This window comes from Mixophyes fleayi, chromosome 8, assembly GCF_038048845.1.
Source record: "Mixophyes fleayi isolate aMixFle1 chromosome 8, aMixFle1.hap1, whole genome shotgun sequence".
NCBI classification, from domain to species: Eukaryota; Metazoa; Chordata; class Amphibia; order Anura; family Limnodynastidae; genus Mixophyes; species Mixophyes fleayi.
Window position 1 is genome coordinate 54,552,599 of NC_134409.1, and position 13,792 is coordinate 54,566,390.

A 13,792-nucleotide genomic window follows, 5' to 3' on the forward strand; every position below is an offset into this window, starting at 1 on the left:
CGTTGCCAGGAGGTTTGTCAGCTCATTCCACTCGGGCTGTGGGTGCTTCCTGGGCGGCGCACCACGGAGCTTCTGTTGAACAGCTCTGCCGGGTGGCTATGTGGACATCTGTTCACACGTTTGTAAAATTCTATAGGTTCCAAGGCTTTGCATCACAGGATGCCAGCTTTGGCCTTGGGGTTCTGCATGCAGCCGTATCAGAGCAGTCCCTCTCCTAGGGGCAGCTTTGGTAGATCCCCTATATATAGCAGTGTACCCCAACTGGACGTATGAGAAAATAGGATTTTTGTACTCGCCATAATCCCTTTCTCGTAGTCCATTGGGGGATACTGCGCGCTCACCCTTGCTCTGAGAGTTTGTTGGGTTGACTGTGTGTTGTTTTTGGTTAACCTAATTTTGGCCCTCCTTTGGGCTTTGTTATACATAAACTGAGGCTCCTTCCTGTGGGACGGGTATAGCAGGGGTGGAGCTACACTCACAGACTAAACTGTTTAAGTGCCAGAACTCCTGGTGCCACCTACTATACCTCTATGTATAGCAGTGTCTCACAATGGACTACGAGAAAGGGATTTTACAATGAGTACAAAAATCCTATTAATGTCAGTATGGCTTTATGTAGCTATGATAGATTTGTGTTTAAAGTTTAGGTTTTATAATTTAGCCAATGTGACATTGAGCTTAGTTTTGCACAAATTATCTGCAGCTAACATCCCACTTATTACAAAGATCATTATTCTCTTTCATCCATGGAGGACACTGGAAACAGTGGGGGGGATATAGAGGGGCAGTACAGGAGCTTGGCCACTTTAAATCTCTCTACAAATTTCAAGCTTTTCCCCTCTAGGACTTCAGTTTTTAGAAAGTGCCCATCAGAGCTGTGCGCTGATTTTAATGGCTGTTATTAGCCGCCACTATTTTTTAAGACTTCTTAATTTTTAACTAGCAATCTTTTGTGTCGGCTGGGAGATGCCTGGAGTGGTTGGTACCTCCTTCTGCTGTGGGATCGTTTCTAAGTAGTGACCGGCATCCCTGTGCATCAAATGCCATCTGGGACTGGCACTGGATGCGTGGCTTGAGGGAAAGGGGTTCCCCTCTTCTCCTTGGGCAGCTATGTTTCCATCTCCCAAGCTTTCAGACAAACCGTTGGCATGATGGACAGGTTACCTACATGGGATCTTCCGTGGTGGGAGCCCATCTGCTTCTCTTCCAGTTCCTCCACAGATGCCTGGGTGAGAGGATTAGTTTCTCAGGACTACATCATAGAGCTCCTGAAGTCCCCACCCAGACAGCTTTCTATTACCGGCTTCCTGGAGGCAAAACAAAGCGGTTTGCTCTATGGGAAGCCAATCACTCCTTGCTCTTTGCAGGAGTAGTTGTTCCAGTCCCGTAAGAGCAAAAGGGATTGGAATTTTACTCAGTTTGACCCATTCTAAACCTGAAGTCTCTGAACAGCCAGCATCAGTTGGACAGGTTGAGGTCTGTCAGCAGCAGCATATAGTTGGCCGAGTTTATGGTATCCATGGACATAAAGGACGCATACGTGCATGTTCCAATCTGGGAGGGACACCAGTGTCTCTTTAGATTTTCTGTAGAGCACCTGCATTTTCAATTTTTGAGATCTAACCATTGGCCTGTTGACAATGCCCAAGTTGTGCACCAAGATTATGGCAGTCTTACATTGGGGCAGACATACTGTTCCTGAAAATGGAACCGCACAATCTACCAGATTGGTGGGGACCTCTTGTGTGACGCGGCACGGGGCCTCAGGTGAGCAGGTTTTGGGCGTCCACCTGGTACACACTTTACAAAGTCCTGCATATTCCACATTACTGCATCCAATTATGCCAGTTTTGGACCACTACTTCTGAGCGTACTCTCTCGTAGGGACACCTGTTTCCAGTGTCCCCATGGATGAAAGAGGAAATGGTATTTTCATATTAACGTTAAATCCTTTTCTCTGAGTCCAATGGGGGACACTGAGCGCCTATTCTTTAAACCTTTACTAGGGTCTCATTCCTATTGTTGTTGATGGAGAACCTTGCCACAGAGATGTTTTCATGCTATGTGTATCTGAATGTGAAAGTGTGTGTTATTTTACATTCATCATCACACAGACAGACACACACACACAGACTAGGGTCAATTTGTTAGCAGCCAATTAACTTACCAGTATGTTTTTGGAGTGTGGGAGGAAACCGAAGCACCCGTAGGAAACCCACACAAACACTGGGAGAACATACAAACTCCATACAGATAAGGCCATGGTCAAGAATTGAACTCATGAACCCAGTGCTGTAAGGCAGAAGTGCTAACCACTAAGCCACCGTGCTGCCCCATTCTACATACATTCATATTTGTTCCAATTTTCATACCTAAATAAAAGCATAAATGTAGAATGAAAAATACTCTTGTGTTTTAACTGCCTGTTTCGTACAAGTGCAGCAAAATTACAATTCATTTCCAAGATTTATTTTTATTTCCATCTCTTGTACATGTATTTCAGTTTAGCTGTTGCGAAAGCTCTTGTGTTTAAACAGTATCTATATAAAACTTTAAAATAAATCCAGTACAATGACAATTATAGGCAAATCAGACCTTTTTAGAAATCATACAGTTGGAGAGGATTGAGCATCTAGTTTGCAGTAGGTGTAATAAGACACTATATATTATTATTAACACAGGATACAGCACAGGGCACTCACGGTCTTCCAGTTTGTCTGAGCTGAGCCACCGGAGGAATACATCTGAGGGAAGCGCGTCCACTGGCATTGGGAGTATTCCAGAACCAAATGAGGATGACGGCACCAAAGTTCTCACGTTCAGTCCAGAAATCACAGAGGAGGGATCGTCCTCTGAAAAACTTAGCAGGTACAATATGAGGAAATGTACAGAGAAATTGTCTGTATAGACAATAGTAGTCTATACAGCCTAGAAATGTGATGTCTGTATGTCATATGAGGGTGAATATTACCAATCGCAGCTGTCACCCTGCCAACAAATAGGGAGAGTTGTCCAAGAATATCTGTCATGTAAGTGGATCTTGATCGATAGAATAGATATAACTGTTAAACTATATTCTGTCACATTTGATCCAGTAGTATGTTAAGTTTATGGTAATCTTTCAAATATCTGTGCCTGTATCCTTAACCATGTGTGGACTGGACTTGCTACGTGTGTTTCTGTGCAGATGTTATAGGCCCTAGTAAAGTTTGTATAGGTTAAAGTGCTTGTTACAGACAAAACCTTTGGTATCGCTCAACAATGGGCCTTATAATATTTGTGCTTTATCATATATGGACATAAAACTGACACAGCACATATCTAAATAACCATCCCTCATAGCAGTTGCATTTACCATATCCTCTCTTCCTGTAGGCTCCCAGTTAAGCAGGACTCAGTTGAGTCACAGTTAAAACGAGTGGATGCAACACGAGTGGATGCAGATGATGTAGTGGAAACAATTCTCCAAAGTCAAGACTTTAGCCTTGACTCAAGCGCTGAGGGTAAGTGTTATAAAGTACTGTACTTTAACCATAGAGGTTTCCTTGCCCATAATGTCAAGATGGTTAATAATGTAATGACTAATATGTGGGCACATGAGCTCCTGCATTCATATTTTATAAAGTAAATCAGACTATCTATTTGGTGCTTGCTCAAGTAACGTTCTGTTAAAGCAAAGTAAAGCTATTTCAGTTTTGGGAAAAGGTATATTAATATAATTCTACTACTCGAAAGCAAAGACATTTTAGTAAAATAAAACTGCGTGTTACCGAGTTAGTACTTGACAAACACCACTCCACTAGAAAAAGTGATAATTCTCTCATTAGCAAATTACTGTTTTTATTAGCACTCATGGCAATAGTTTTGTCTGTCCTTGTAGAGGAAGGTCTAAGGCTGTTTGTGGGTCCTGGAGGGAGTACTGCACTTGGAAGTAATCATCTACCAAACAGGTATATATATATATATTTGATTATTTTAGAATTAATTTCTGTCTCTTTACCATAGACTTATGTACTTTGCTTTTAATACATCAGGCACACTCATTGATCTGCAGCTGCTTTCCAGTTTTATCTGGCCCTTCCAATTAATGCACAGATATAAAAACCATGGAGTATACGTTCTGCCAACTGTTGCCCTTTGCTGCTGCTGTTTTTCCCTCTGTGTTGTCATTTTAGACATTGTTGCTTGTGAAACATTAGCATGTTGAGCTTTCTTGGTCACTGAAACTGTGACCATGCTGGGATGCTTAGTTAACGCATGAGCCACAACTGTGTGGAAGCCTTTGCTTTCAATATGTTTGGTGTGCCTCATCTACCCAGAAGATTTATTTGTTCACTACCTGTAGTTAAATAGTAAAAGCTTAGTGCACTTAAAATAAATATCTTACAACTAACTGAAATATGTAGTTGTTATTGTTAAATAGATCGATTTGGATCTGTATTTAAATAGTCACATGTTCAAAAGACGTACGCTTTCCTCTTCCCTGACCTCTTGTCAGCAGACTCTAGAACAGGCCTGCCAATTTGTGGCTCTCCTTGTGTTATGAAACTATAAGCCCCAGCATGCTTTGCCAGACGATATGTAGCCATTAACTGGCAAGGTCTGCTGGAACTCATAATGCCATTCATAACGCCTGTAGAGCCACAGGTTGGCCAGGACTGCTCTAAATTAATTACAGACATCACTTGACTGCCAGATTGCTCAAAATAGGTGTTGCATATGTCTGTAGATTACCTCCAGAGAGACCGTTTATTACCTATATTTGACACAAGTATTCGGCTACAGGAAGGCAAAGGTGGTTGGATAAGGGAAGTTATAGGGAAAAGAAAAGTCTGTATATTTTTAACTTTTGTTTTTAACAGACCAAATACTAAATAAGCAAGACTGCAAAAAGTATCAAATGTTTTAATGACTTATCTTCTTTGTTTTCGCTTAGGGTTGGTGCAGGAGCATATGAACAGGTCGTAATTAAACGCTGAGATGTCTTCAAGACCTGAGCGGTTCTTCGGGGAATATTACAATCCAGCCTAAACGGTTTAATACTTTGCAGACTTTTCATGGAAAGGATTAACAGGTTGTAGCTTGGATATGAAAATGAAGACACATACTGTGCTGCAGCAATCCATGGATGTTTTTCTTCTAAGTCCTTCCTTGAATATGAAAGCAAATTCTTTTCTTGGCAGATAAAACTGCAGTGCTTCAGGCCTACATAACATCGATAACTTTGTAGAAACAAAGTTGGCAACGCTTACAGCAATAACAAAAATACTCATGAACCTTTGCACCTGAATCAGTATGAAGATATTTTTATTTTGACTTGCAGCTTATGCTGCCACTCTCTAATTTTATAACTGACATCCACAATATGACATTTTTTACTGCAGCTGCAAAAGTCAATCAGATGCTTCTCTGTGTCTCTTGAAGCACTAGTATTAATAATGCAGATGGGATAGTAGTTCATGGAAAACGAATAACTGTGCTATCATACAAGCACTTTCCAGCTAGAAAATTACTAGCGTTCATTGTGCTCAATTGCTCCTGTGACTACACATTGAAGTGAATAGGGAACACTCATCCCTTACCACATGGGAGTGATTAAGCTCTGAAGACGCTGCAATATTTTCTGAGTGTAATTGCTCCTGTTTTGTGGCAGGAGTGGGATTTTCCCATTCTCTTCACTATGAATGCGCACGCTTTTCTAGCTGGAAAATCTCTACCGTTACATATATCCATTTAACACCACCTCAAATATGAATTATATTGTAGCCTTAATTCCACACAACTCTCAGTTTTATATATGAAATAGTATTTGGTAATATATACTCTCATTTATGTTTCTAGTGCATCAGGTGATTGGGTTGTTTAGGGAAGCATCATCAATACAACAGAATATAATAAACATAGCATCCAAATATTTATAATAAACAGAGTAGGATTAATTAAGAGCAGGTACTGACTATTTTTTTTCTCAAAACACCAAATATATAAATGAACCCCTAATTATGTCAAATGCTTTAGTTGTAGTTTACTCCAGGTTTTGACTAAAGACACTTTATTAAATATATGTCTATGGATTCCAGCATTTAGCGGAAACTCTAGACAAGATATTTTGTATAGCTTTGATAGGGGGAACACTACTTTGGCACGTGAAGCTGACAGTCAGCTGTGGTGTACCAAGCAATCCCTTCTCTTTATATTCCCCATTATTTTTGTAAAAAAGAAAAAAAAAAGTCACTGCAGTAATTTTGCATGTTAAAAATGAATAAGATATTCACATAGCCATATTATTTTCCAGCGTCGTCGTCTTTTTTTCACATGGCAAAATATCTGTTAAGTATAAAATTATAATGGAATACCACCTTTAGTTGAAGTCGATGTAGCAGCAGTGGCGAATAGCATAGGCCATAAAACACTGATGTCCAATTGGTGGTACATATGTGGCCTTTTAAATACTTTAGCTTTTCAAACAAACACCATAGATTCTATTGTTGCTTTATTTTCCTAATTACACCATCAAAGTGACCATATGTTTATAAACTATATTTGAACCTACCCATGAAAAAATGTAAAAAGCACCTTAAAGTGTCATGACGCATAAGCAAATGCTTTGTTTCTGTGACATAAGCACCCAATTTCCTCCACAAACATTTTGTACCCTTTCCTACATAAAGCCTTGAATTGGATGTGCAGATACTGTACATTTTTATTAGCTACCTGCAAAGTGCTAATGTCAGTATATAGAGCATTCTGCAGTTATCCTTTATAAAATGAGAGCTTACAGTCAAAATCGATGTCTTGTGCAGAAACAGGTGAACCAATGTTCTCATATGTTAATTTAATGCCAGTAAAAAATAAATAAGAAAAACTAACAATATCAAAGGACCAAGTGTAGGTCTTCCAGAGTACAGGAATAAAAATCTGTTGTATTTTACACTACATTTAATCTCTGCCTGCCACCACCGTAAATTTTGTTTTTTAATTGTTCATGTTTTGTAAATGTGCTGAACACTTAACGTGCTGATGTTTACAATATTAATCTTCAGGAATATTTCATTTTTTTATGGTGGGTAACCGATGAAGGATTTTAGGTTAGCTGGGTGTTTATGGTAAAGGCTATCACACTATTTCTTAAATATTGTATCTGCTTTGTGTACATCTAGTATATACTTACAGGAAAATATGAAGCATTAAGTACAATATACAGGAACATTGCCTTTTATTGAGGGGAAAAGTTGACATTTACTTTATGTTGCAAATTTGACTTTGGCTTGTAAAGTGATATTTTTATACATTGTTCTGGTTTTATTATATAGATAAGTGTTTTATTTTATGGCCCTTTTAGAAGACAAGTGGAGTCTCGATTGGCCTATTTTCTTTTTTTTATATAGAAACAGCTGATGTCTAAAGCAAATCTATGGCTCTGAGATTTGTCACCGATGTTCTATATGGCAGCAACAAAAATGTGATTTAGCAGTAAAAGTCTATGATGATTTCTTTATTCCCAAGGTTCTGTGGTTTCATGTTTTATTGCCCTCTGAGGGGAGATTACCCAAAAAATACGCTGAGCTTTCTGAAAATGATATACAATATTAACTTCATAAGACATATTCTTGTTTTGCAGCTATGGGCATTGTTCTAAGTATCCATGCTCATGCTCCTATTGGTTGATGTGATATCATGTAACCAGCAAGGCAAGCATCAGGGTTTTACACTACGATTTTCTGCCACCACCCTGTGTTAAACGAATGTCAAACACAAACATGTTAGTTACTAGACTTTTTTACCAGTGTATGGAGCTCACTGTAGGGTTAAATGGATGTGAATATAACAAGGTGCCTATTTACATGTATATTACTAGACCTTCTCTAAAGGACATGTCTGCTTATGGACATCTACCTCTTATAATATGCTGAGGTTTCCCTAGTACCCCTAAAGTGGCAGTTCCTCCCGGGGGACCCGACATCACAGAGAATCAGCAGCTGTGAATCTGTCACTCCTCCCCATGACATTATTCATCAAAAACCACCACCATACTGACATACTATGGGCTCACATATAAGATATAGAATATACAAATGGAAAATAAAGCTACCCTCACATATTTTTTATTTTATTTGAAAACTACAAATAATTATTTGATATTTAGGCTTGGATTCTGTGTTCACCCTCATTTAAATTGATGTTAGAACTTGCCACATAAAGCAGTCTTTCCTTTTTAGTAGATTTATAAAATCCTGTGACTACTTGGTTGTCCCTGGCAACCAGCACCGTGGCAGATGTGTTGGCTGATAGCCACCCTTACTGCTTTGTGATTGACTCCCTCAGCCAGGATCCCATGGTGCCGGTTGTAAGATGCTACTGAGCATGGAGATTCACACTTATTGCCCATTTTTTGATCTTGAGCATTTGAAAAGGACTACAGGTGTCACACCACACTGCTTCTGGCAGAGTTTGCAGGCCACTTATGCCTGATTTTCTGAACACCACCTGCATAGCTCTCACCCCCTCCACACACTTTACCGGGTGGTTTTATCTATGGGCATCTTTAAATTTATCCCAGCTGCCTATTGTGTTTGCAATATTTAATATTGTAAATATGTAACTGTAGCCTCCAGACTTTAATAGACAAGTTTGCAAAGTTATTAAAGGAACATGGTGTAGCATTAAGCAATCTGTATAGTATAAAATGAGAATTGTCTTTGCTGCTGAAGTGATTCCATGTTTATATATGGAAAATGAACTTTCTACTTTATTTTGCTAAAAAAATGTATATTCTACAGCTAAAGATGAAACATAACTTGGCCAATGTGTAAGGATGCACATTACTTTCTAGGCATCTGCCAATGTTAATATTAACTGTGGTAATAAAAATGCACATACTGTTGTTGAGATTATTTTTGTTTCAGTGTTCTTTATTATCATATAATCATTACAATTAATATAGATAAACTGGTGCTAATCCTATTTATAGACTTGGTTATGTTACAATGTTTCATATTTTCTTTTCTTTTCCTTTTTTTTCTTTTTGCTTAGTCGGAGCCCCAAAATAGGCTAAACACATAGGTCTGAGTTACTCTCGTGACAGACGTCATATGTGTTATTCAGCACCTACAATGACTAAAATCTTTTTTCCACCTCTTATTTGCTTATCAGACCTGTGGCATTAGAGAGGAGGTGTTGGCAAAAGATATAGAAGACACAGAAATACAAATAACTGGAGATGCACAAATGGCTAGTAAAATGTACAGGTGAATTGTAAATGTACCATGAAATAACATACTAGAACTTGTAAGGTGCCTATGTTAAGCATGGCTTGCTGGTGCTGTTAAATCATTACATTACTATGTTGTTCCAAAGCCTTTACAGAATCTCCTAGCAGGCCTAAACCTCGCGATCACATTATTTGCCCACCAATGAAGTGTAACCATTCTACTTAACTGGTTTTTAAATCCTAAAACACTGCTAGATTTAACTTTCATCCTAAAAAAAATATACCCAAATTCACCAGTACCTCAAGCCACATTTTCACCTTCTGGTTTATAAAATGAAACATGGCATCAACAAAATTGTAATGACAACTATTTGACAAGAGCATTTTAAAGACTGATATACTTAATAAAACCACATTGTTTACATTAACATTGGCAACAAATTGGAAAGTAGTGTTTGTACGGGGCCTATGGTCCCCGCGATGGGAAAACTGACATCATTATCCAAATCTGTTTGTCTTTGGCTGTAACAGTTTTATGTTTAAGCTTATAAAGATCAGTTTTATACAGTTTTTTTTTTTTTTTTTTTTGTAAAGTATTTGTAAATGTGAGGTCTTCCTTCTGAATACAAATAAAGTCTTATCCTTAGTGCTGTGTTGTATTATTACTCACTATGTGGGCTACTTCTCTCTAGTGACTATTCCAATGTATATTCCACTCTCAATTTCTATTGTGATACGTGCTGTATGGACAGTTTTGGTTTTATTTTTTGTACAACTCTCTAATACTTTGACAAATAAATTGCAGTTCCATTTAGCCTAAATAAACATTATTTTGTATTAAATTGTCTCAGCATATTTGATATACAACTGCATCTGAAGACCATATTATGTCATGAAAATAAATTCTAAAATAAAACTGAAAGCAGTAGACCTCTTGTGCCCCAGCTTTGGCTTCTATATAACTTCATCTGTTTCTATCAAGAAAAATAACCTCTTAAGTGTTAAGATTCAGTTGCTGGACTTCATTGCGGAACGTCTGTATTGAGTTTACTTGTAGGTAGCTACACTGGGCAGGCGAGGTGAACGGCCAGTCCTCATGGGCACGGTTTTGTGGTGGGACAAAGACTGCAGACACACAATGGGCCACTAAAGGTAATTGTGCATACTATGCAGGTGGGTCATGCATATCTAGTTGGACAAATGCTCCTAATTAACCATCTTAATTCCGGTCTTTAGACCTGTCGCCTATAAATTGCTGTATGTGAGCTTTAGTAGATCTAGCTGGAAATGTGTGTGGTGGAAAAAGAAAAATCGTTGCCTCAAAGTCTATTCTGCTACATCTTAAGGACCAGTCCTTTTATTAATGCCAGATTTTCTCATAAATTACTGCTTGGTTTGTCCTCATTCATTCCTTAATCTTGCTGAATTAAATGTGTTTTGGATTTTTATTACATTGGATAAAATGAGAGAACAGGCTATGCAGCCCTCACTAAACAAGAGGCACCTGTAACTACACCTTCATCCCTTTTTAATGTTAATTTGTGTCCCACAAAATGAAGCCTCAGCATAGGTGCATTCATGAGTCCAATCTTGCACTCAGCAAGGAGTCTGGATCCTCGCCCTGCTTCTCCCAATCACAAGATACTCACCGCCACAAATTTAACATGTAATATCCATCCTTGTTGCAAAAACAAATAAGGTTCTTTTGCACAGTGCATTAAAGGACTTTTGGAAATCAGAGAGGAAGGGATGGGTGCTATTGTCTTTACATCCGCTTTATATTTAGGTCAGAGTGATTAAAGACCAAAAAGAAGTGGCTCTTGAGATGCAGGGAATCATGGGATGCTGGGGACAAACTGCAGTGGCAGTAGGGTCCACCTGTATCTGTCCTACATTCTATCAGGTTTTACACTTTCACTGTGGCTATCGTGGTCCATCACTGCAGCTTTAGTGAGGATGAGACCTGGCATTAATCAATGGTCTTAGTCTGGCACCAAACCAGAATGAATGATCTTTACTCTAATTTGCTGCCAGACTATGCCTATACAACTGTGAAGCTATCATGTTCTTTTGCCAAGCGGGTTTTAGTTCACAAAATACATTGTTATACACTTTTCTTAGATCTTTTATTTTATATTTAACTGTTTTTAAATCATTAAATGTTAGACAAGTATATTATGAATTTAAATTCATATGAATAAAATTTGAGCAACTTTAAATATCTAGTCAAAGGAGACTGTGCACCAACATATAAAACCATTTTCGCCTATAATGGGCACATGAGCACCAGAACTTGACCATGGAGCAATGGAAGAAGGTGGTCTGATCTGAAGAATCGCATTGGAGGCAATGTGATGCTCTAGGCAATGTTCTGCTGGGAAACCTTGGGTCCTGGCATTCATGTGGATGTTACTTTGACACGTACCATCTACCTAAACATAGCTGCAGACCGAGTACACCGCTCCATGACAACGGTATTCATTGATAATGTACCTTTTTTACACTGCAAAGATTGTTCAGGAATGGTTTGATGACCATGACAAAGAGCTCAAGGTGTTGACTCCCAGATGTCAATTCAATCGAGCATCAGTTGAATGTGCTGGAAAAACAAATCTGAGCCATGGAAGCCCCACCTCGCAACATACAGGACCTAAGGAATCTGTTGCTAACGTCTTCATGCCAGATACCACAGGACACCTTCCAAGTCTTTCAGAGTCCATGCATCGATGGGTAAGATGTTTTGGTGGCACGAGGGGGACCTACACAATATTAGGCAAGTGATTTTAATGCTGTGGTTGATTAGAGTATCCCTGTATATAAGCTATGTGTGTGTGTATATATAATATATTTAATGTTGGTATTGTGGTGAAATTTACGCCAAATATCAGCAACAACCCTTGCAATCCACACATGCAAAGAAATCAAACCATAGATGTCCATAAATTAAGTTTTGTGTAGTAATGTGAAATGACACAGGGATAATGTATTGGAACACATGAAGAAAGGAAGGTGCAAAAAGGCATAGATAGCTAAGACACCAGCTGAAGTCTATCAGTAATTAGAAAGCAATCCTGCCAGCTGGTTCAGCCACAACTGATTGCCAATAAAAAGGTGTCATATTACAAAAGTGTCACACAAGAAACATCTCTTGATAGATACAAGCAAAGCGCACTCTCAAGACCTTTGATTCCTTATTGTTGCAAAACATACTGATGGTATTGGTTACAGAAGGATCTCTAAACTGCTGAATGTTCCAATGAGCACTGTTGGGGCCATAATCCGGAAGTGGAAAGAACATAATTTCACCATAAACCAGCCACGACCAGGTGCACCTTGCAGGATTTCTGACAGAGGATTGAAAAAAATTATCAGAAGAGTTGACCAAGGACCACTTGTGGAGAGCTTCAAAAAGATCTGGAATTAACAGGTACAATTGTTTCAAAGAAAACAAGTAATGCATTCAACCACCATGGCCTGTAGGCACGCTCACCACACAAGACACTTTTGCTGAAGAAAAAACATGTTGAAGCTTGATTAACGTTTGCTGCACAACATTTGGACAAGCCTGTGAAATACTGGGAGAATATCGTGTGGTCAGATAAGAGCAAAATTGAACTCTTTGGATGCCATAATACACACCATGTTTGGAGGAGAAATGGCACTGTACATCACCGCAAAACACCATACCAACAGTGAAGTTTGAAGGTGGGAATATCATGGTGTGGGACTGTTTTTCTGCACACGGTACTGGCATACTGCATAACATTGAAGGAAGGATGAATGGTAAAATGTACCAAGACATTCTTGATAAAAATCTGCTGCCATCTACCAGGATGCTGAAGATGAAACATGGGGGGTGGACATTTCAGCAAGACAATGATCCCAAACACATACCCAAGAATACTCTCAATTGGTTTCAAAGAAAGAAAATAAAGCTGCTAGAATGGCCCAGCCAATCACCTGACTTGAATCCAATTGAAAATCTATGGAAAGAACTAAAGATCAGAGTTCATAGAAGAAGCCCACGGAACCTCCAAGATTTGAAGACATTGCATTGAAGAATGGGGCAAAATCACACCTGAGCAATGCATGCGACTAGTTTCTCCATACAGGAGGCGTCTTGAAGCTGTCATTACCAACAAAGGCCTTTGTACAACGTATTAAATAAATTTCTGGAAGCGTGTTCAATACTTTTTCCCTGTGTCATTTCACATTATTACACAAAACTTAATTTATGGATATCTATGGTTTGATTTCTTTGCATGTGTGGATTGCAAGGGTTGTTGCTAACATTTGGTGTACATTTCAATACAATAGCCACATTAAATATATATTTATATATTTAATGAGAAAAATGTTGATGTGTGTGTATAAATAAATATATATATATATAATGTGTATAATCTTCCACACCTTATGCTAAGAGTAAAATAGCCATGCTGTACCTGTCTATAGGAGTTGTGTGAAAAGAACTTTGACATATGTAACTATTGTGCATTCTAATTTTGCACAAATGTAGGGAATGAAAGGGCTAATTACATAAATCTTTACACTTGTATTCATTGCTGTATAATTGAAAGA

General features: G+C 38.5%; 1 protein-coding gene across 3 annotated transcripts in view; it reads left to right on the forward strand.

The window, feature by feature from the left end:
• The window catches only part of EEIG2 (EEIG family member 2), a 50,725-nt gene extending 40,868 nt beyond the window's left edge, over positions 1 to 9,857 (forward strand). For all 3 annotated transcript variants that reach the window (XM_075182579.1, XM_075182581.1, XM_075182580.1), the window contains exons 9-12: positions 2,682 to 2,868; positions 3,376 to 3,503; positions 3,881 to 3,950; positions 4,937 to 9,857. In XM_075182579.1, coding sequence (XP_075038680.1) covers positions 2,682 to 2,868; positions 3,376 to 3,503; positions 3,881 to 3,950; positions 4,937 to 4,979 — 428 coding nt within the window. In that variant the 3' untranslated portion in view covers positions 4,980 to 9,857. The remainder of the gene's footprint in view (positions 1 to 2,681; positions 2,869 to 3,375; positions 3,504 to 3,880; positions 3,951 to 4,936) is intronic.
• The last annotated feature ends 3,935 nt before the right edge of the window (positions 9,858 to 13,792 follow it).